This window comes from Bombus vosnesenskii, unplaced genomic scaffold (assembly GCF_011952255.1).
Source record: "Bombus vosnesenskii isolate JDL3184/JDL3185 unplaced genomic scaffold, Bvos_JDL3184-5_v1.1 scf7180000013305, whole genome shotgun sequence".
Taxonomy (NCBI): Eukaryota; Metazoa; Arthropoda; class Insecta; order Hymenoptera; family Apidae; genus Bombus; species Bombus vosnesenskii.
In genome coordinates, this window is record NW_022882954.1 from 1577582 (window position 1) to 1602535 (window position 24954).

Below are 24954 nucleotides of genomic sequence, written 5' to 3' on the forward strand. Positions count from 1 at the left end.
GTTCTCCCTGAAAGAGAAGGACGCGCGCACCGAACACCCGCCGAGAGGTGTATATTAGACGCGGAACGCCGCGACGCCTAGATCAGAAGGATTCAGTTCGTTGTGCTGTTACTGTCATTCAAGGAAGACCGTATCAAGGTATGTCTTTCGAGATACCGACTCAAAGATTCACTTTCTAGTTATTGTTATCTCGATCGACAGCAAAGTTCTGGTTTTGGAGAAAACTCTATACCGTAACGTTGTCATTGTCTTTAAGGTCTGGATTCGTCCTCGGTATTCAGTGTCGAGTGTCGAGTGTCGCATGTCTAAGTGTCTCGAGTATCGCGTATCGTGTCGTGACTAGGGAATGGAGCAAGAAAATCGAACGCAACAGGATATAAAAGAACACAAGTCGGGTCGAATCGAATCAAAACGAATTGTATATGGATTCGAATCGAACTAGGGTCGGGTCAAATTGAATCGGATCGTTTCGAAAGTCGAAAGGATGTATCACACGCCACATAGTCTTTCTTTCTCTCGGGTTTTATAAAACTTATATAGAAATCATGGATAAGAGACACAAGATGGATAACTAAAACATGAAAAGTTTGAATGGCTGTTTTTTTTTTTTTGGCTTGAATTAAAGAGAGCTAGTTTAACCGTGTTTGACTGTTACAGTCACGTTCCATTTTCAAATACAGAAGCACGCCATCGAATAAATGGTCGTCCAAGACTTAAGAGACAAATAACTGAAACAAAATAACGTGTATATACGGCCAGCTGTCTACCCAATGAGATATATCGAGAAAAGAACGACGTTCTCTCACTTTCTCTAATTGTCCGCTTTAATTTATATCAATTGCATCTTGGCACGGTCGTTCGAGAGTGATATCGTAAACGTCATCAACGAATCATGTTGACGCACGCTTTCGAATGAACCGTGAGCACATTTCAACTGTTGGATCTTTCAACGAGTCAAAATCGTTTACCGAATTTTTTCTTATTACTGTACCGATATCTAATATATTACTATATCTATACATATTTTTCTTTTATATACTTGACATGACTTGTATATATATACATATTTTTCTTTCATATACTCTACACGATAAGCATTATCCATTAATCATTACACAATCTTCTCCCAACGATGAAGGTCGATAGTCAAATCGTTAAAGAACAGGAGAATAGAATATAAAGAGTGTCAGAACTGTTCGAGGAAGGAAATATTGCAGTGGAGAATGGAGAAAAGGAGCTTATAAGTGGTTAAATACAGAAAAACGGGTGTAAATATCTTTTATATGTTATCATCTGTCTAACTGATAAATATCGAGAGTGATGAAAATTAGGATAAACATGGGATGTTTAAAATTAGGTGCTGTTTAAGAGCTAGGTCATATCTACAAAAAATAACGTGATAAAATCATAAAATCGCGTTTCGATTACTAACAATGAACTGTATTTATATTTCATATATATTGAAATTTTAAAACGTACAATTAACGTTTGTAAATAACATAGTGTGTTGTTAGTGGCAAAATCTCTTTCGATAATCGTTGGAAACCTATGCTGTGCGATAATTATAATTCGTTAGTAACAGCCGATAAGCATATTGATTACATCGATAAACGATATGATCTCTAATGATTTATGCATTACGTAATTACGAAATGTCACATAGGTTAAATCGATCGGTTGAAAACTGAAAAAAGAAAACATAGATACGTAGACGATCCAAGAGCACCATTTAAATAGTTTTATCATTTATTTATTATTAAAAAATGATACAAGAAGGCGATCGTGTAAGTGACGTTAGGAAAATAACCAACGTAACCGCTTATTATTTACCATCATAATCGCACATGGTATACTAGCGACCGGCCAAGCGTCCGACCGACTGACCGACCGACCGACCGATCGACCGACCGAGCGACCGGGCAAACGAAAGAACGAACGAACGAACGAACGAACGAACGGAGGGACGAACAAACACCGATCCAGAAAGCTATTCTGGGAATTTGCTACGGAACTCGAAGGCGAGCTACTTTCCGTTTTCAGAGAAGTTGTCGAGTTATTTATAGCTCAACCCTATCGTGGTCCGTTCGTCGGAAAAGGACATTTCATCTTTCTCCCGTTTCTGTCTTTTCTTACTAACGTTAATTTTCTTCATGGAATCTTTGCTCGATATTCTTTGCTTCGCTAATTGTAAGTACTAGATACATAAAAATCGGTTTGACGTACATATTAATTTACGTTGATTCGATTCGATAGAATTCATCAAAGTAACAAACTAACCTATAAAAAGCCTGATGGTAAATATGGAACGGAGGAAGAGTCTAACGATCGTCCCAAACCGTTGACCGATTATTTCAAAGCTTCCATGATAGAAGATGGATGATCACACACGATTCGGAGTTTCATTCTTCGATGATGGAGAGAAAGGTTGATTTGCATAGCCGTATTTGGAAAATTGAAGTTTGGAATTTTGTTGGAAGAAACGGCAAGAACAGAACGGCACGGTGTTAGGGAATCGGAATAGAAAAATTCGGATGAATTGTGTTTTCGGACCGCATAATACTTTACGTACGAGTAAATGGAGTATAACCATTCCGTTGTGACTCGCGTACGGTTCGCCGCGAGAGAACACGAGCACGCGCGTGCAGAGGTACAACTGAAAGACAGCGAAAGGGAGGAAAGGGGAAGGGAAGTGAAGTAGGATCAGAGGAGGGGGTTAGCAATGAACGGGTGCGCGTAAGAGGAACCTAGGCTGATCGTAGTTGTTTCGAGTGGCCGCTTGACTCGCACAGGAGGGTCTTTTAACCGTCCATTCGCGTTAAGTGGCAGTCGTACCTACAGAGGGGCTCGACCGCAATAGAAAAGGATGGCAAAGCGTGTGCGTGCTTCGCAGCCCTACACAACCAGTCCGATTCCGAGTCAGTATTCACTGTGATTGGCTACTCTATCACCGATGCTTTGCTCTTTGCTCTGAACCTGACAAATTGGTGCCGCGTGTCGTTACGTTTCGGACGTTATTGTATTTTCCCCTCTCTTTTACAGTGTTCCATTTATGCGAAATTTACCGTTAATTTTGCTTGTCATATTTCTTCTTCGTACTTGTTTGTTTTCGTCCACCGGTTATCAGTTTTCCCGTATAATTTCTACACGCCACACACGAGAGAAAAAGATTTTACATCCGTTGCGTGATCTTGTCCTGTATTTCTGCATTTTCTACTGTCCCCCAAAAAGGGAAAGGAAAGAAAAAGAAAAACAGGAGAAGAAGAAGGCAAACTCGAGACTCGTCGATTAAACTTTCCGTACAGAATTAATTCTTAAGTACATGCACGATATGTAAAACAACGGGAAACAAAAGTAGAAAATTTATACGTGAAAGAAAAGTTGGTGTATTACGTTCGTTCCATGTTTTGCAAGAAAGTTAAAACGTTACTGTGAACTACTAATACTTGTTAGAATTCGAAAGGGAAAGAGAGGTAAGAAGAGAAAGGGAAAAAGGAAGACAAGGAGGAGGAAGAGGGTTACGAAGCAGAAGAGAAAACAAGAGGAGGAGGAAGAGGAGGAGGAGGAATAGAACATAGAGCAGAAGAAGGAGGTGAAGGTGGAGGTGAAGGTACAGGTGGCGGTGGTAGTGGCAGCGGTGGTGGTGGTGGTGGTGGTGGTGGTGGTGTGATGGTGGTGGTGGAAGTGAAGGTGCAAGTGGTGGTGGCGTTGGAAGGAGAGGCGAGAGTTGGACTAAAAAAAAGTAGAAGAAAGAGTTGAAAAATTAAAAAAAAGGAGCATACGTATAGTCGAAGATGAGAAAGTAATTACGCGTGTAGGTTAAAGGAAGAGTTATCATATACAGTGGCGTATCAAAGACATATTTCGGTGTTTGATTCGGTATTAAGATTATAAATTTGGTGAACGACTGAACGAAGCAAGAACGGTTGTTGTTGGTACAAGGAGTAGCTGTCGACGTTGGAGCCAAACGCGTGAGAAAATTGGTCGGAGCGTATGCACCGACTGGCACGGATACAGACATTAAACCTATCAGCCCTCCTCATCGTTGACAGAGTTCTCTCTCAATCGTAATAAAGTTCAATGTTACGCAACTAAAACAATGATAAAATTATGAAAAAAAAAGAAAATACGTGATACATAGAGGAGAGTTCTTGTGCAAATATAGAGAAGAATACGTTGTGCGAGAATGGGACAATTATAGGTAAAAACGAGCTACATATTGGGAAGAAGAAAAGCAAGCTAAAGCTCGAGGCTACGTTGTATTCGCGCTGTAAACGTTTGTTACCGGTGCACGGTATCCTTGTGGAAGGGAAAACTGCTAGTCGATAACGATGATCAAATTTTCTTAAGTCTCGAACGTATCAGTAGGGCTGATTTCGATTTAATTCGGTGTTCTTCGAGGGAAATGAAGCTGCCGGCGCGTATAATCCACCATGGAGGACAACGACCGTCACCGCGCTACGAGGAGCCGTGTCAACTTAGCGATTCGCTACGTGAGTTTCGAGAGTGAATGTTTCTGTGAAACTACCTATTTTGTAAGCGAAACTTATAAAGTATAATTGTAGTAAAAAAAAGTGGAAAGGCATGTTGGAGCGTGCGTAACATTTAACGAAATATTTCATCGAAAATAACGCTGTCTTTCGTTATTATGCATATTAATTGGCATCGATCGCTGCTTCGTTTCAGACGTGTCAATTTTCTATATTTTCTTCTCTTTTATACGTTATTTCCTTTCATACCTTTCTTTTCTTTTCTCTTTGTATCTTCTTTCATAATTCTTTGGTTTATTTCTTTGTTTCTTTCGTCTTTGTACTTTTACTTTGTTTCTCTGCTCTTCGTTGAAATTTCTCCACTTAAACGCGCAGCCTGATAATCCGTATTCAAGAGAAACGATAAGATGACACGAAAATTACCTGTTCTTTTCCATACGAGCTGAATATTTTGAACAAGAGCAGGAAATTTTCAAGATCTTACACTAAGTTTTACCTTTTCTTTGTTTATACTTACATATATCTAATCGAGTCTCATTTTGGCCCATGGTTTATGCTTTACTGTCGTTCGATGGACGACATTTGTCGTGTAAACGTAACGAACAGTTGGTTGCTGAAAAACTACAGTTGTTTCTTGATAAAAAGCTGACGATGATTGTATACAATTTTTGCATCAGATGTTTGTTAAAAAATTGGGAAAGATTTATTACAACTGGCTTTGAATGGAGAAGATAAAATGACGCAACGAACTTAGTTCTGTTGTCGGTTGATGCAACCGTGACGCGAGTTTACGCGACCATGACGAGACAGTTTCTAAAGTAGCTCGGTTCTTTCCGAATAGGTTACGCACGGTGTTTGAGAAAATCGAAATGACACGGAGGGAATTTTCTAGGAAATTTTAAATGTACGTTCTTAGAACGCGAAATAATAAAATATTTGTTGTACATAGCCTGACTCGGCAAAATATTGTATATTGGACGAAAACAAGCAACGTTTATATGGCATCTTTGGTACTTGTCGTTGCATATTAACGAGGAACGTTGAACGAGTATTTTTCGGAATATTTTTTTTAAGAGCAGAGCATCTGTACAAATGGACGATAGAGCGTACGAGAGAAAGACAAGGGTGAAGCATTCTCGAGTAATGTATCGAACTATATTTAATTACCAAAAATAATATACGTGGAACAAGCCAAGTATGGCATCTAAAAAAAAGGAGTGAGATCTAAAAAGACAATAAGATAGAGGTTGCAATTATATAAGAAGTAGATAGTGGTGATAGAAATAGATGTACATATGTATATATGCAATGGAAACGTAGATAGAACTGGTATTGCCAGTGATGATATTGACGATGCTGGTAGATGTAGTGTTAATAGCGTTGACGATGGTATACTAGTGATTCCAATGATTGCAACAGCGAGTAACGGTGACGGTGACGGTGACGGTGACAGTGACAGTGACGGTGACGGTGACGGTGACGGTGACTATGACGATGACGATGACGATACTGATAGCAACGTTAACGACGTCAATAATAATAAACACTATAGAAGAAGAGATAGTGCATAAAAACACGGTACTGGTCAGAAATTCGAGTATCCTACGAACGAAGATAACCAGCTGGAGGTAACGTCATGTCGGAACTCTTTCTTTAGTTTGTCGAGCATATTTTATCTTCGTTGTGCTGAAAGAGTTAGTAACCGTAAGAGAAAGGACCAAATTACTTTGATACGTATAAAGGAGAGAGAGTAAAAAAAGGAAGGAGAGCGGATTTACGTATACACGATGGATGCGTGAGCGAGCAGAGAAGAAAGGAAAGATTAGGAAAGAAAGCCGGATAGATAAATAAAATAATGGAATAAGTAGATGAATATACAAATAGGCCAATCCGATCGGTTCTTCGGATTGTCACGCACGGCCCACCTGTGCGCGGTGGATCGCGTCGGAGAACGGCTGTCCTTCGATATATCTCGCGTTGTTCGGCCCCGACGGACTCGGTGCTTGGAGCCGTAAGGGGGTGGGTGGCCGAGGAGGCGGGCGGGCATTCTGCCGCGCGCGCGCCTTTCTCGAGATCGCGATACCACAGTTCCGCGGTGGTACTTGTCTCGCATGTTTCCTTCCGCGACGTTTGAGGAACTACCTCGAAGAAGGAAGTGTTTCACAGGAGACAGAAATACGAAAGATTTCCGATTTCCCAAGAGAATCAAGTGGTCGTCGAGCGACTAAACGATCGTTAAGATACTACTACGGGAGGCGAGGTGGCGCGTACGAAATATCTAGTGAAGTGATTGTTGTTTTTCAGCCTTTTAAAGCTAACGTTAGATCGAAACATCGGAAAGTAGAAACGAAGTAAAGAAGGAATAAATAAGGACTAGAATCGAGACCAGCGGAGACGTTCTCGGTGAGATCGACGTACGATTTCTTTGATATTTTTCTTAATATCGTCGGCTATCACGACGATATTAAGAAAAGAGAAGAGAAGAGAGAGAGAGAGAGAGAGATTAATAGTGGATACGAAACTGTTTAAAAGGGAGGGTGGGAGATAGGAGGGGGAAGAGGGAGAAAATAGGGGGTGGAAAGCAGGTGGGAGGGTGGGAGGGAGAAAAGAGGAGGAAGCGGGAGAAGAAGAAGAAGAAGGAGAAAAAGAAAAGGAAGAGGAAGAAAAAGGTTACTGTAGGAAGGGATTTACCATAACAAAACCAAATTGCATAAAAACGATCGTCTCGGCTGTAGGAAATAGTTTGTACAACTGGAAAACAAGCGAACAGGAGTGCTGCGAAGCTGAAGAGAAGACAGAAGAGCGGTATCCATAGAAAGAAAGTTTGAAAGACTTAACAGCACACCTGAAGATAAACAGTTAGAAAGCATAACAAACGGGAATACGGTGAAAGAAAAAGGGAGAAAGAGCATTTTAAATGTAAGTTTTGTATTTTTGTTATGTCTATCCTACGGATACAACGCGATACTTTAATTTCAATGCACTTATGATCGTCATTTCCGTTAATCGAGTCAAATCAATAAGGCAGGTCAAATAGTTTTTCGTTGTTCTTTCAATTATTTTCATCTCGTTGGAGAAACATGCGCGATAAGGAAGACCCAAGGTTGGACATATTTAAAATTTGATAAAATAGAACGAAACTGCGGTTCTCTTTCGATTCTTCGCTTCAGCCAACCACTAATTTTACGTATCGTTCGTTTCATAACGTATCTCTATAAACAGTATTTTGCACTTTCACTTATTCACCTATTTATCCGTTTCGATGAATTTGCCGCAAAATGAGTTACGAGCTTCCGTATCGTTGAATCTTTCTTCGAGACTTTTTGTAAACGAATTTACACGACAAGCGTAAAGCTCTTACGGACAAGTACTCGAAAGCAGCTAATTTAAAAAGTTGGAACCACATGTTGTCGAACGAAATTCTACCATGCTGTCGAGAACATTAACGAAAAGGGAAGAGCACTGTTAGAGTGCTCGAGTGGAACACTGTTAGAAAAAGACGAAGAATAAAAAGAAAGAAGGAGGAGGAGGAGGAGGAGGAGGAGGAGGAGGATAAGAAGAAGAAGACGAAGAAGAAAAAGAAAGAGAACAAACGAAAAGGTGAAAAGAAGATAGAGGATGAAAGGATATAGAGGGTCTCTATCTTTAGAGTTCATTCAGAGAATCTTTCACTCAGGGCCGAGTGAGGACCAAACACGAGTTGAGTCATACTTGAAAGACCAACGTATGAAGAAGCGGGAAACAAGGAGATTCGGGCTTGTTCTTCGCTTAGGTACATCAATTTAATCCGAATTTCCGTACTAGTGACAAGAAAACGAAATTATAAAGAATAGAAACGCACGGGAAACGTAATTAAGTAAAACGGAATGGCAAACAAAAGAGTTAATATCGGTTTAGTCGGAAAGTGTGGTATTTTTGATATACCGCTGTAAGAAAATGCGAACAGACCGTTCGAAGAAACATTATTAATTACGTATAGCACGTATATAATACGTGTGTTTATGTTCTAATTCGATAGTCGTTCCTTTTGTAAGAGGCGAGTTTACACCTGAAGTGAAATATTTCTGCTACGCTACGTTAAAAGAGAAATAAAGGAGGAATAAAAGGAAAAGTTTGGTTACAATATGGAGAAAGGAAAGGGAAAGTACTGTTAAAAAACGGAATCGTGCGAAACAACATTTAACAATTAACAAGATGTAAGTAAGAAAGAAAGTAATGTACATATGCTCGTACTGGATGAAATCCTAAAAGAGCGAAAGAAACGGACATTGCGTATGTGATATCATAGAGTATAAGTATAAAATAAAGAAATGACGACGAAGGAAATCGGGAAAGAGTAGGAGGAATGAGGTACAGCCACCTGTAGCTAGCAGCGACACGCCTCTCGAGAAACTCGCCCAGCGAGCGTGCGCATTTTCTGGCAAGCAGGTAGAAACGTAGCTTACGGTCTTAATTCTTTCGGTATTTCACTCGAGTTCTCGAAATTATTAGCCTAGAAGATGAACGGACTAATCGTGGTCGATCTCGCAATGTTTCGAAAGAAATCTTATAAAACGATCGCAAAATGCAAGTAGGGAAATGCGCTGCATTTAACTAAATTGCGACACACGATTCCAGCAAACTTAATATCGTTGCATCGTTTCTTCGCGATGCTTCAGATGTGAAATGTAGCGTAGATTCCGTTTCTTATAAATTTAGAAACATCACAGAGATCCTTAATATGCGATTGCTTTTATACGGTTGGTACATCGTCGATGCTACACGAAATTTGATTTCAAGCGGACAAAATGCATTTACTACTACGTACGGTTTACAACGGATCGTGTTACAAGCTAAGCCAGTATAGCGATTAATCGCGTTAGATCGTACCAGCTCCGTAACTGCCGTCTAAACGAGACGTGGCTTATGGTCAAAGAAAAACAAACGAAAATTGGCATATGTTCCTTATCAATTTTTTACACACGAGTAGTCTTATACCATGTTCGTGTGAGTATTTAAAAATCTGTCGATCGAACGGTCAGTTCGATTAGCCCGAATTGGAAGGAAGAATTATCCGTATTGTACTCTTGAATCGTGGGATTGTCTATCGCGGAACGTCATAGAAATAAATTTCTTCCTAGTTCCCGTTTCCATCGTAATTTACTTTCATTCGCGTTTCTATGTAACTACAAACTCACTATAGCTACCCCCTGCTTTTTTCTGTTTCTTCCAAACATTTACTAATTGCCATTGTTTATCGCGTTTACGTTCGATTCTTGATCGATCATCGTCTCGCTCGCGTGTTTATCCGTTTGCGAACGATGTCGTAGCATTCGTGGAAATTCGTTGGCATTTTGGAATTGCTAAGATAGAAAGAAAAGAGGAGAAAATAAAGGAAGGGAAGAGAAGAGGAGAGAGGAGATAAGAAAAGGAAAGCAAACTAATTGCGGAGATATTAAGGGAAGAGGAACTGAGAAAAGGATATGTTGGAATAACCGTAGAAAACACGTCGAAACATTAGCAATGTAAGATGCGGTGAAGCGAAACGAGAGAAGCGAAAGACAGAGAAAGGCTACAGCTTGTCGTAATGCGAACCATAGGACGCCAAGCTGTCTGCCGGAACGCTGCTTTGCCCCACTACAGTGTTCGACGCTAATGTCCAATCGCGACGTTGCTGCCAGCAGTGACTGCAACTCTTGTCTTGTTCTTCTTTCTGCATTTGTTTCTGCTTTTGCCCCTATTCCCGTCCTTGTTTCTGCTATTACTTGTACGCGTACTCGCGAACACTACGTTGCTTCAGTACCGTTGCTTCAGCCCCAATTCAATTTCTATATTTACTTCTGTTTGGCCACCATCTTCGTTCTTCGCGCTTATATTCGATACCTCGATCGTCGTTGTCGCCACTATTCGCTTATTACTCGCTTATTATCGATGATAGAGCGATCGTATTAAAATCGCGATAACGTTTATTGACATTGCCACCATTGTCGTTACTTTCAAAGAAAAAAAAAAAAAAAAGAAAAGAAAAAAAAGAAAATCAGTGGATAGAAACAACGACGAACGATAAGGGACACTTAAAGACGTCCGATGGGTGAAATCCGCGACTAGACAGCAATGTTGATACGATAACCAGAACGACAGTAGAAGCGACCACCACAGTGCAGGCTTTGTCCTACATACGCGAAATGTGTGTATATATATATACATATATATATATATATATATACATGTACTTTACACTTTTAAAATGTAACGGGCAGCCAGGCCAGCCAGATCGTGTAAATAAATCGTGTACGATTCTCTCCTTATAGCTTCCTCTTAACCACCACTTAGCCGCGAGTTGGAGAATGATTCCAAGCATACTAAGAAAAAGACACGGCCACACTGAAGAAACAGTAACTTCTCTGTCGATGGCTGTGTACTGTGTATATATTCGTATACTTTCTCGTATCTCGACTCGGCGAGAAATAATTGGCTTCGACGTTCGATTTCAGTGACAATGTGACACCACGGTATTATTACGTTAAATAACGCAATTTACATGTATACGTCGTTCGAAAAGCATCTTACGTCAAACTTTTCCAAGCTTTTTACTTATCGTTAGACGGATCGAACAGATCGATATAGACGGAGCGAGGAACGCATCAAGTAGAAGCTGATATCTCTAGGATTTATCTTGCCGGAAGTAGGTTCGGAAGAGGCGCGATAATATTTCTTACTTTTGGGTTTATTTTTGTTATCGCTACACTTTCTATATTATAATCGGCCTGTTTGAGTATACGCTACGGTACTGTTGGCGTACAAGATTCAACATATAGAAAAATGGGGATATACAGAAGGGAGAAAGAAAGAAGAAGGAAGGGCGAAAGGAAAGGCGTGTACGCGCGCATAAAGCTCAATCCGAGCGACACACCTGTTGAACATTCCTTCGCAAATACCCGCGCGTCGACTACGTACATTGCATACGAAGGTGCATGCGGACGCAGGACGCAGCTGTGCTTGGCTTGCTTTGCCTTGCTTTGCCTTACCTTGCCTTGCTTTGCCTTGGCTTGCCTTGCCTTGCCTTGTCTTGTCTCGCCTTGTCTTGTCTTGATTTGCCTTGTTTTGCTCTGCTCGTGAGTATTCCACGAATTTCATGGAAATAAGTTTCACTATTCGTCTTTTAATGCAAATATCAACTTGCACGTTGATTTGTTTCTACGAAATTCCTTTGTATAAGCGATTCCAGATGAAAAAGCAGTATGGAAAAACCTATGATTTCACGTGATTTTTGTTGAGTAACGTAACGCTAACAACGGACTACGTAATAGAGAGTAAGACAATGCACGAAATATAATCATCTTTAATGAGAACTGGGATTTGAAGAAATCGATCTGTACACGCGTCGTTCGTTTGAATTGTAATTCTCTTTGCGCAAATTCTATCGCTATAAATTAATCGAGATGTTAAATTTGCTCTTGCCTAATTATACTCGTATGTTAATGATATACTTTGCTTTAAATTATTTATATACATACGCTAAAATAACGATGAGATGACATGTATATACGTATATTTACGTGTCCAAGTATATATATATACATACATATACGGGGCCAAATTGGACGATACGACGTTCGACCGTACTATTCGATCGGAATAGTTAAACAGTTGGAAAGATAAAAAGAGGCAGCAAAAAGGAGATGTATGAAACGAGAATCGTCGTTCGATCGATAAATGGATTTAGAGATTTTATCGCGATCATTAACTCGTCATTAGCTGTCGGCATAGGTTAATAAGGACTGTCCTTATGTAATTAAAGCAAACGATTGACGTCATCGGCTCTTCTATTTATGTAGCATCTCTTCGAGAATCGGAGAACCACCAGTAGTATACGCGTGTTTCTGTTTTTTCATTCTGATTGTCGACGATTCGATGTATCGAGCTGTTTCTACGAAAGCGTATGACGTCAAAGGAACGTACCCTTTTTTGTGCTCTGCGTTCCCGGCATTTAATAGCTATAAGCTAGTATCCACCTTCCAATTGGGAATTATTTTTCGATATGTTATTTTCGATATGTTAAAATGCGAAGGCATAGCAGAGATAGAGTCACGATGACAATCACGATATTTCATGACTGTGCGTTTCAAGCGTACGTTTGTTGGCCAGCAACGATCGAGTTTTTTTAGAAGATGCATCTATCCATCGGTCGTTGAAAAGTTTTCGAAATATTTCGCAAAAATCTGCGCACGTGTCCACGTGTACAGGTCGTTTATATCGGTAGTGCAAAAAGAGAGAGAATACGGATACGAGAGAAAGAAAGAAAGAAAGAAAGAAAGACCGACCGACGTACGGGGGATGACGATGGGGATGGGAAAGGGGAAGAGAGAAAAAGAGGAAAATGGGAGAGAGGGAGAGGGAGAGAGATCGTGCAAAAGGGGAAGAGCTCGTATTCGCATTTGGAATCCCATACGCCATACAGTATACAGATTCCCACTTCTGTCGACTCAGCCTTTTCCTCCTTGTCGAGGTTACAAACAGCATCTGTACACGTCAGAGCACACCTGGGTGGTGATCTCGTGTATTAAATTATCGTCGTGTTGATCTTGCAAGCGAACGGGAGATCGTTAGTTTTGCTCCAAGATCCCGCGATCGAGGACGCCGGACGCCTCGATCCTCCGTCGTCCGTTCAACCCGCCTATCTCTCCTTCTCCTTGAGTTCTTCGGCTTCTCCGCGTCCTTCTCCCCGCTCCGCTGACAACCCCCGCCCTCCCTTTTTCTTCTCTTTCCCTCCTCTTCCCATCCCACCTCTTTGATCTTCGATCGTGACCAGATAACCAGCACTTTCGCGGCACTTTCAAAGTATTACCTCTAACTACGTTCGACTCTACCGGAAAGTTCTCGAACTTGTTCAAGAACGATATAGATTCCTCGATGCATTTTCGCTTTCTTGATATTTCTTTTAATACCTATGGCATATAGTACTTATTTAAGTACCAGTTTAGTTTATGCACCTCCCTCTGCGCTGTTACCGTTTACAAGTGAATAAATCTCTCAATTTCTTTCATCGTCGATTTTTATCGTTGATCGGAACATCTGTCGGTACCGTGCACCATAGCTGCATATGTTATTCTTATACGTGTTCTTTAAATAGAATCAATTTCTCAACACAGCGTGAACAGCCATGAGTTTTTATGTAGGAATGAAACAGAAAAAGAGAATAATAAGTAAATATAGTTTTAAGTATCCTGTACAAATTCGTATATTAATTTGGAGGTGATCGATAATCCCTTTGCTGGTTGATCTCGTCACCTCGTTGTCTATCGATTTACGATCCGCGTCTACCTTTTCTTTTTCTTCCTTCTTTTTTTCCCCTTGAATCTGCTCGCTTACCGCTCAAACGGTTCCTTTTCTCTCCTCCTCCTCCTCCTCCTCCTCCTTCTTCTTCTTCTTGTTCTTCTTCTTGTTCTTCTTCTTCTTCTTCTTCTTCTCTTGCTTCAGCCATCTAATCTTTCTCCGCGTTTAATTTTTCTCCGTCCCTGCAAATACTTCGACTATCTTTTCTGCTTGCTTGCTCTATTAAGTAGCGAATCTGTATCGCGTCGTCTCTCTTCTTCCTAAGCTCCGTTCGTTTCGATTAATTTCCTCGCGAATGAACGCGTATGAATAAAAAGAGACGACGAGAAGACCATTTTATTCGAAAGATCCACGTGTTTGACCAGAACGATCTGCATACACGTGTAAGTACGCACACCACTGTCACCGGCGTAGAAATATCGGGTAAGCTGGTTCACGAGGAAAGCCAAGGAGGTCGGGAAGGGACTGCACTGAATCGCGTATATGTACGTACATGAATACACGAATGTGGTAGGAGACGGGCAGACAAACTCAGACCAAGACACGAAGCACACACGGTTCTAGCGAGTCTTCTCGTGAGCTCGTCGAGCAACTCCTTCTCACGATTGAGTCATCCGGCACGGGAAGAGGACCACCTGGTGAGGAGAGCCCAACGATGTATCTAACGATATAGACCGTTTCGCCTCGTGGCTCCTTCCTCTTATCCCATTCGACCCAACTGGCTTTCGACTTCAGTGGGTTCGACTCAAAACGATTCGATTCAACTTGTAACGTTACTATTCTCTCTCTTTCTCCTTTTTTCCCCCTCGTTTTGCTAGCGATCTTATATTCGTTATTTTCTTATTTGATGTTGATAATTCTGGGAACATGTTGCTGATTCTGGGTAGTGGCATTACAACGCAACAGGATATGCTTCGAGATACTCTCTCTCTCTTTCTCTCTCTCTCTCTCTCTTCAAACAAACAAATTCAACTGATCTCTTCTTTTCGATAAGCTCTCAATTCCGAATTCTCGGAAGAGCTTGTATAACACCGGAGGAACGACAAACGTTCGTTCGTTCGTTTTCATGCGTTCGTTCGATTATTACATTCGTTCTCGCGCCGCATTTTAGATCTGAAATAAAAATAGTTAAACGGACGCAAGTAAACGGGATACTTCGCAGGCATGTCGGTAATATTTCGGGTGCAAGGAAGAGATCTATATTTTAATTCGCACGATTCGAATGCAAGCATTTAAGATGCGTGTCGATAAAGGAGTTGCATTCGGTCGCGTGTAAGCATCGAACGTGTATACAGTACGTACGTACATAACTAGTGACTCGGATAACAGCGCGCGACAGAGCCGTGAAGCGGTGCCGAAGAGTGTATAGTTTTTTGCTAAGGGGGATTTACAGATTGCACACCTGTGCATGGCTCGACCGAGGAAAGACCTCACCTGTCGAGTAACCGGTCTCCATTGACTTTTTCTTCGTTTACGTACACTCACTTTGCTTTCTGCTCTCCACTCTACTCTCCGCTATCTGCTCTTCACCCTTCGTATTCCACCCATCTCGCCATCCATTCTTCCTCGCCCCTCAACCTCGACGTTTAGTTATAGTTTTCCACCCTAAAATCTTTACCGTGAGCCTTTCGTCTCCTATTTTCATCTCTAGTTGATCCGACGCAGGTTGATCGCGTTCACCATCCGTAGTTTTTTTTATTCTCTCTTTATCTTCGGGACTCGAGACGAACCTAGAATTCCAATTTAGTATAGCAGGAATTTATCTTTTTTCGCTCTGCGAAGAAGAGAAAGCTGTAGCTATAGCCGGAGACTTTTAATCGCAAATCGACGCTACTTTCGCAAATCTGGCTAAATACCATCGAAATACGTAATATCGGAAACGAACGTAAACTCGTCTACAGATAAATTCAACTATTGTAATTAAACCTGTTAAGTGGAGTTTTAATCGATCGATTACCGTTTATCGACGCCGATTATCGTTGCAAATTAATGCAAATTGTTAGAAAAACTAGATGAATTAGCGGCGCGATACGACGCAACGCAGCGAGACGGCCAATGATCGGCGATCAACAGTCGGCGGTCGGCGATCGATGATCGATGATGGACGATCATACTCGGTCTGAAAATCCGTGGGACGATGTTTAACGATCGAGACCGAGCGACTTTAGCGGCAAATTATCGGGCTGCAGGTAATTACCAGGTGGGGGTCCGATATAGAGTGGGGCGGTTTGAGAGTTCCAAGAATCGGTCGTGGCTAAAAATAAGATCCCACCCGGGAGCAGTGATTATGTTCCGAAAAAAGAGAACCGAGCGAAACGTTCTCCTCGGCGTGTACAGGTGCCGCCGCGCCGATGAGACGAAGGCAAAAGAACAAACAAGAAACCGTCGTGCGTTCGAGAATCTCGCATTGCCCCGCATCGCCGCGCATAAGAAGGCTCCCCTCGTCTCGCACATTGCTATGCAGTACCGTGCCGTGCTGTGCCGCTCTGCGCTTCAGCTCCGCTTAATGAAGTTGTCGGTTCGGGACGTTTACAGGTGGGGCCTACCTGCGTGTGGTCCATTCACAACGACTGCCGCGGGACTGGTTAGGAGGAGAGCTTTACATCTTTACTTTTACCTCACGAATCGCTTTGAGTTTGTCGAGCCTCGAAATGCCGTGTGCTCGACTCGAACAGGGCCGCGGTCATTATCGTCGACGTTGTCATCGTCGTCGACGACGTTCTTCTCCTTCTCGTTATTGCTGTCGCCGCTGTTTGTTACTGTCACCACGGTAAAATGACAAGGAGAACACAGACGGCCACTATTACGAGTGCCACGAAACAACTTGTACACTTTCGAGGGGTTAGGTTCGGGAAAGAGAGTGCAGGGACACTGAAACGTACAAATACGAAATCCATACGCATCCGTAAGCAGTGTACGAACTGTACAAGCATATAAGTACTTACACGAGTCGTCTCCGCGATGGATGGATTTAATACATCTTCGAATTTTACGTTTCTCGCACTCTCTCTTCCCCTCTTTTCCTCCCCCCCCCCCCCCCCCCTTTCTCCTTTTCTTCCGCAATATTCGCTAGTCTTTCTTTCCTCTGGCGCAGTTTTATCGTAGATGTATTATTCGCCACAGAGACGTTATTCGTTCTTAAACTTCGGCAAATCTCGACTATGTCTTTCCAGCTCAACGGATATAAAACGATCGGTTTCTTTGACATCTTCGTTTCTTTCCGATTTGCCAATCTATTTTGTACTTTATTTCTTTTTCAGACTATGCATCGGCAACAGAGGCTTCGTTCCTCATCGTCGTCTTTATCATCGTTAACCTTACCGCTCTCGATGTCTCGTTCATCTATCCCATCCACAACTACATCGATATCGTCTGTAACGATGCCGTCTTCTACGACAACCTCAACGTCGCCATCGCCGTCGCCATCGACGCCGTCGTCGCCGTTGTCATCGTCGTCCATCTTTCTACCATTGTCAACGACGTGGCCGACATCGAACTTGTCGTCGTATTCCTGGAGCGTACAACAAACCTCATGCTCGAGGTTACCTTCGTTACCAAGCGAATCGTCGATCGTGTCAACTGTATCGATACCCTGCCCAAAACTCGTCTCTGTGTTAGCTTGGTCTGTGACACTGTTACTCGTTTCATCGTGCATCGGTCTAACGGACGCTGGCATCTTGAATGGACATCCTTTGGGTAAAAGGTCCTTTATCGATATTCAATGTAAGGGTATATACGATAAAAGTATCTTTGCCCGACTGGACCGTATCTGCGAGGATTGTTATAACCTGTTTCGGGAACCTCAATTACATCAACTATGCAGGTAATTATCCATAAAGATTCGAATACGTTCTATCAATCGTATATGCGACATACATCGTCTATTCGTCTAGTGTGTTTATTGTAACGTATCGTGGATTTAGATAACCATCGACGAACGAAATTTTTCGGTACCATCGCAAAGTAATGCACGCGACACGATTCCTTCCTTTCGATATAAAACATAAACAAGTATGTACTTACATTTTTATTTTTTGTCACGAATGCTTTTACCCGGCCGTATCGTCGACATCCTCTGTCCTTTCGATAGAAAACTTTCGTTTTACTGCACGCGTTACGTATACAGTGACTGCAATCGTCTTGTCTTTTTTACTCCGTCGATAATACGACGCGTGTGCGATCGGATGTTTCGTGCCTCAAAAACAGTACAAATTAGAGAAAATTTAGGAGGGCAAGAAAGATGTTTAATACCGTCTAGATATGAAATTGTTCAAACATTTTCTCTGTAGAACGTGCGCGTGATTTCTTTTACGCCTTACGTAAACCGTTTACGAGAGGAAGTGCGACAATCGAAAGGTCGATACGTAACTTCGATTGTATTTCGATGGATTAAAGCGTACTTTCGATTAGATACGTCGATGATACGGATGTCGAGAAATCGCAAATCGTAAGCTCGAAGAAGGAAGGAATATTGGAAAAAGTGTATCGTCCAGTGATTGTTTTACCTTTCGTCGGTGAATTTGTGAGTCGATGATTGTCTAAAAATCCTTATCTTATACTAGCGAGAACGAACCTCGCTAGTATTTCACTTATTTTCAGATCTAGGACGAATCACTCAAGATAACGATATGTAGCGAATTCAGCGGATTATATTTAGTGTTTGTATTTTGAAATCTTTTCCAGGAAAAACTGCTTTACATCAGACTACTTCAAAGGATGCTTAGACGTACTGTTGTTACAAGACGAAGTAGAGAAGATCCAAACATGGATCAAGACACTTCATGGAGCGGAACCCGGGGTTTAGGTAGCTTCTTTTTTTGTGTTTATGATTTCTTATCCGCGTATTTTCATTTTATAGCTTTACATGTAGTACTCTATTCGCCGAACGCATTCGCTTCTCTCATTTTCCTCTCTTTTCGATCTACCCCGATCATCTTATCGTCCTTTCCTATTTTATCATTTTCTTTCAGCAATCATTCATCTTACTTGTGTCTCGAACAACTACTTCTTTCTCCTTTAACTACTTTTACCTCTTTAAATTCTTCTTCTTCTTCTTCTCCTCCTTCTCATTCCCCTCTTTCTGTTTCTCTTTCTCCATCTCCATTCTCATCTTCTTGTCCTCCTATATTCCGATTCTTGAATTTTCTCTACTTTTTGGTTGCACGTTTGTTTTCGTTGCTCGTTAACAAATTCTCGTTCCCGATAGTTACCGACGTTTACGATCGAACTAGTTGTTTTCCGATCGACGGAAACTATACGCCTTTGTGGTCGTCTCAAGAATTTATGAACCACGACTCAACGATGCACACAATATACACGATGATACGCGACATATGCGCATGCTGCCCTTAGGTAATTCTAAGTAAATTTCGCAATAATAAAACGATGTTGCTCGATATTTTAGTACATTTTATAGGTATTTCAATAGACGCATTATGCGCATTTTGAGCGACGAGTAATTACTCTTTTTCAATTAATTTCTTCTAACTCTTACGTCTCGTAGATAAGTACATGTTTATTTGTATGCTTATCGATTTTTCAATATCGTAGCTAACCATATTTGAGGATACATAAGATACGAAATGGCGGCGTTACATTCTTTTACCGATTCGGTCGTTCGTTTTCATTCGTTTTTTCCATTTTTCTCCCAACGATTTTTGAGATGAGCAACACACATTTTTCGACATTTTTTCCAACTGTTTTTTGTCGCGCGTTATCGTGCCTCATCGAAACGACATAGATTTTGTACTAACGTACATTTTTCAGACAACACGACGGGTACAGGATGCCAATGGAAATATGTACTGCAAAGAGGAGAGAATAATAAAACAAGTTTTTGCAACGTTCAAATATTTTTGCAGGTTCTGTTGCTGGAAGCAGCTGTTGCGTATTTTGTTGTTTTTTGTCTCCTTGCAATTACGATTTTTGCGGACAAGATATACCCATTGTAAATCATTTACTAGTCATTTCACATTTTATAAGAAAAGAAATATGTACACTGTTTCAATCGGTACATTTTTCAATTTTTCAATTTTTCAATTCTACGTTATTTAACAATCGTTGTATCGAAATTGAAGGATTCGTTTGTGTGTGTTTATCGTAAACGCGAAAAGGTGGTCTATTCGCTGACATTTCATGTGTCGTAAAACGACAATTTCACGTGTGTAACTGACAATAACAATGAGAAAGTTTCTTGTTTCAAGGCGTAAAAGAAGACCGTACGAAACCAAACGAACGAATCCTAGATTTTTTCTTTTCATTTCTTCTTTCCTTCTCTTTTTTCCTTTTTTCTTTTCTTCTTCCTCAGTTTTACATTCGATTTACAAACAAAAAAATCCGATTTACACGATAAGATATAAGGTATATATATATATATATCCGATCTAATTTATTTCTTTATATATTTAGGCAAAACTGCTTTGGTACGCAATACTTCAACAGCTGCGTTCAAGCATTGCTGCTTGAAGATGAAAAGGAAAAGCTTTTGGAGATGGTCGAGTACCTAGGCGGCAAGAAGTAAGAAGAAAAGAACACAGAGGCGCTTTCATTACGAAGACTTTCATTTACACGACATCTACGATGAACGATTCTAACAAGACCAACGAGGAACTACGAGAAACGAGAAGCTATAAGAAACAATTTTGACAACGATTTTCCGCAGAATTTTGAGTAACTTATCAACATTCGTTCATGCTATTTCCTTCACAACGTCCGAAAGATCGAACACCCCTGAACTGGGAATTCGAGGCACGCTACGCGATCATACCTCTTCCTTTCGTTTCCAGGATGCATCAAATGGATTAGCAGTAAATGTAATTGATTACTACACGCATACACTCGTTCACACGGAGAGAGCGGGAAAATGGGAGAGAAAAAGAATGAGATATGCAAATATGCATCCGGGAGGAAACAAATCTTTACGGAAACAGATTGAATTTTAGACAGATTTAATGGACGAATATTCGATGAATTATCAGTTAGATAAATCAGCAAAATTTCTGCTTTTGCTACAAGGCAGTCACAGATCTACCGACAGATCGACGTGATCGTAGACGTAATAAAGCATTAGTTAAATTATTCATTTTTATCGTTATCTCGACTTCGTCTCATTCGTTTTTCTCCTTTTTCAAAGCATTGCGTATCAAAGCATGAAAACGAAGTGGTATGAGCTAAGTTTGCGTGCTAATGAACCCATATACGAATCTAGTCGACAGAATATTTGCGTTTTATTCAATTAATCATTAATTATTTACTTTAAATACCGTCGTCCGTTATTACAACGATTATTATTTTTTATCCTTTTATATTGATATTATAATTCTTAGAAAACTAGCAATCGTACATGTTACTTATTCAGTATATGATTCCAATGGTTAAAGTAGATTGATAGATAGTTAAATAGATAGATAGATAGAGCCTTTATGATGGTTTGTCGCAATTACCATTAAAAATCTCGCCCAAACCGCTTTATATGCACTTGTGGAAGAGGACAAGATTTTCGTTATAGATTTTAGTAATAGACTTCGATTCGATCGTCGAAATGTTCAAACGATTGGCTAAAGCAGGGCATTCGATACAAAAACCGAGGAAGATTCATGGATCAAATTAATACTACGTCACCAATTATCTACAGTATTTCTATTATTAATGCTATAATGTTACTGCTGCTACCACTATTACTATTACAATTGCCGCTCTACAAAAACTACAAAAACAGTAAAAATAATTATACTGTTGTTGTGGTTGTTAAATCATTGCTATTGCTACCTCCAATAGTACTGCTATCGCTACTGTGACCGTTATTACTGCTATTGTCGTTGCAATTGTATATAAGTAAAATTACTTGCATCGTCACTCTCGTTGCTACTCTATTTCCACTTTCACCACAGCTATTACATCTACTAATACTATTCTTTCAATTATTGCTACTATTAACTTCAACTATGACGGCAATTCAACGATATCGATATCGTCATTGAATACTATTGCAGTCGCTATCGTTTTTATTACCGCTATTCTTATTGATTATTACTACAGCTGCTATTGCTACTTCTACTATTACAACCCTTACTATTACTATCGCTACTATTATTATCGTTAGTACTATTACTAATATTAACTTATTGCTATTGCTACGACTATGACTTCTATTACTGATATTGTGTTATACTATATTATATTATTTTATATTATATTGTTAGTTTATAGCATACTTATTGTTGTTTAATTGCTACGACAGTGTGACAACTTCGAGTTCACCTTTGACTATTTGGAAAAATATAGGGAAGCGAACAAAATTGCGTGGTGTAGATAGCTAAAACAACGACCAATGCGAATACTCGGTTGTTCGTGAGTCGAACGATGAACGGAGTTATGCGTATGTAGTAAATGTATAATATTTATTTATTTGTTTACTTTTTTAGTTTGAGAAAGGCGATCGTAAAGCGGTCACAAAACTTACGCAACAATATTCTTCGAAATAGTTATTGTATGAAAAAAGTTACGATCGAAATTAATCATTTCCGCGTATAAGTTTACAGCCCGATAGATGATCTCTGATTATCAAGCAGGAACCGTTAAGTGGATACTATGAAAATTCCATTAACGTTACTAAATATTATTTATTGTTCTAACACTCGTCCCAATCCTGGGAATTACGAACCATTCCAAAATCAGTATTGAACCCATTCCGATATCGTTCCGAAATCTCATCGCCGATATATATCCGTTTCTACCTCGTAACATATGTAATTGTTCCTCGAAATCATTTACACACTTTTGTTACCGAGTCTTGCGAATGTCGCCGTTCCAACAGTTAAAACACCGATTATCGACTGTTCGTTTTACGATATATAATGTATTTTATGTATGTATATCGATGGTAACCCATTGCTCATGTCACAGGTACGTAGGTAGAAACGAAAAAGACGCGGCGTGATGTGCGTATATTATTTGATTTAATTCGATTCTTTTATAATTTTCTCTCCCCCTCCCCCCCTCTCTCTCTCATTCTGTTTCTCTCTATACATATATATAAAGTATACTATATTACATCTTATATAGTATATAATATATACTATCTGATATATAATATATAATGTATAATATATATTATATACTTTATATACATACATACATGTACATACTGTACATTATACGTATACTTTATATTCCATACGCATAAAGTATAACGTATAAACACACATGTATATGCATAAAAAATTACGTACACGCGCTTCATGTACCTAAGCGACGTGTACGCACATATATGTGTACGCGTACGATTATTGACACGGATATTTAAATCTATTCTTGTTTTGCGTGAATAAAGATGATTCAAAAATGAACAGCCTTTCTGCCGCCTCTGTATCTCACCATTATCCCCATACGATGATTCTGATACAACCGATCAATTTAGCATTACCCAGCCTATATTACGCGTAATTTCTATTTACAGTTAATAACCATCAGCCGGAAGGATTAAAACTAATCAGTCAGAATGTAAATGAAACATCGTTTCACATCCAATATATCTGACGATGATGATTTGGACACATAAACGTTATCAAGCTCAGTTCGAATAGATTTTTATAGATTACAGATTAGGACCAGTGCAGACGAACGGTTTTCATCAACGTCGCCGTCGCGGCATTTTGTTGTTGCGCTTTAAAACAAAATAGATTTAAGCAGTAAGCAGTAGCTGTAAGCAGTTCACATAGAACGCAACTTTGAGCGGCAACTAGATAAGCAGTAAGTTTGCGTCTATCAAAACAAACGCTCGTACTGTTTGGTTGCGAACGGAATACTGACACTCGGTGGACGTTACATCAAATTTTCATTAATTTTTACACTTAATTCATGAAAATATTCCCGACCATATAAACATAAATAATTTTATCTCGTTTTCCCTCAAATTGATAAACATGGAACTTTGAGAAGTCTGGCAATAATGAAGGGATATATCCAATATCTCCTTCCTGTCGTAGATTAATATAGTCTTAAATAAAACTTACAGAAATGCATTTTTTTATAATTTTGGTAATGAGTTACCGCATCCATGTTATTAAATTTTAACTGAATGAACAAATATGCGATATGAAAGCGAACGCAAAACGCTTGTGTGAATTGTAAGAAAAGTCGGAGGCATAAATGCGGCGGCAAATTGTTGCGGCGGTGACGCTGACGCATCGTTCGTTCGTCTGCACCAGGCCTAAAGTGTCACATCGTATGATACTTGTCTGTGTTACTACTACATAATTAGAGCCTCATTCGTTATACATAAATTTTCTCAGAGTTTCTCACTACGTATTTTGTTGACTCATGGCTGCAATTATTTTTAATTATTCATGATTAATATTTCTAGGTTAGGTTAAGAGGTTGCTAAGTAATAAATACTAAATAGATGAGCGAACTACGCTAATATTCAGTTTTATTAACAATGAGAAATAATCGACGATCTAAGAGATCCAATTGCAAGCAAGACATTTTTTGGAATAATAAAAAATCGGCGAGGCGACCGTCAGTATTTCTTCGCGTTTGTTGTAGTCTACTAATTTTAATCGTATAATCGCTCATTATAAAGATTATATTATAACATTCGTTCTTTGTAAAATCGTTCGTTATAACCTACGTCTAACATCTTGGTTTGTATAACCTGGTATAGTGAATAAGAACTTATAGACAAACGATTTCTTGATAATATAGTAATAGTTTCAACAATTCTATTCTAGTCATTTCACTTCATAGTTGAATATATAATGCACTTCTTTTGTATATAATTATATTTATATGTACTTACGTGTCACTGTGGCTTCCGAAGTACGTATTTTTCGAACACTCTACACCTTCGTTTACTGGAAATGACATTACGTGAAAAGCCAAGTAAAGGTAATAAAAAATAATGCAACAGTAAAAGAAATATCGTAAGTATCGTGTTCGATAAAGTAACCTCAACGAGAGGTGAAGAATAAGAGAAAAGATAATATGTATAAAAGTAGCCTCTTTTTTTTCTTGTAAATTTAGTTTATAACTTGCAAAACAGTATAATTCTTGCTATTTTATACATGTACAATGTATATGTGCATATGTACACAACACGCGCACAGTGATTGCATATGCGCTAACCAAATATATTATCAAACATGTTATACTA

At 39.8% G+C, this 24954-nt stretch overlaps 3 protein-coding genes across 9 annotated transcripts in view; 2 read left to right on the forward strand and 1 right to left on the reverse strand.

Moving 5' to 3' along the window:
- On the forward strand, positions 1-22713 carry LOC117234526 (ion transport peptide-like). Of its 5 annotated transcripts, none has more exons than XM_033495854.1 (4): positions 1-138; positions 17063-17625; positions 18486-18606; positions 20211-22713. In XM_033495854.1, the coding sequence occupies exons 2-3, from the start codon at positions 17066-17068 to the stop codon at positions 18604-18606; spliced, it is 681 nt and encodes a 226-aa protein (XP_033351745.1). In that variant the 5' UTR covers positions 1-138; positions 17063-17065; the 3' UTR covers positions 20211-22713. The 5 variants fall into 5 exon arrangements, with proteins under 5 accessions (XP_033351745.1, XP_033351747.1, XP_033351743.1 ...); XM_033495856.1 differs by lacking the exon at positions 1-138 and adding an exon at positions 2783-2915; XM_033495852.1 differs by lacking the exon at positions 1-138 and adding an exon at positions 3654-4490.
- LOC117234522 (peroxisomal leader peptide-processing protease) overlaps positions 1-24699 on the reverse strand; it is a 28495-nt gene extending 3796 nt beyond the window's left edge. Inside the window, exon 1 of one of the 3 annotated variants that reach the window (XM_033495847.1) lies at positions 24601-24699. The gene's annotated coding sequence lies outside the window, so the exon portion shown is untranslated. Of the gene's footprint in view, positions 1-2277; positions 2649-24600 lie in introns of those variants that run through there. The other 2 variants (XM_033495846.1, XM_033495848.1) reach the window with 2 other exon arrangements.
- On the forward strand, positions 16021-16815 carry LOC117234532. Its single transcript, XM_033495862.1, has one exon. The coding sequence runs from the start codon at positions 16090-16092 to the stop codon at positions 16579-16581; it is 492 nt and encodes a 163-aa protein (XP_033351753.1). The 5' UTR covers positions 16021-16089; the 3' UTR covers positions 16582-16815.
- Positions 24700-24954: the final 255 nt, after the last annotated feature.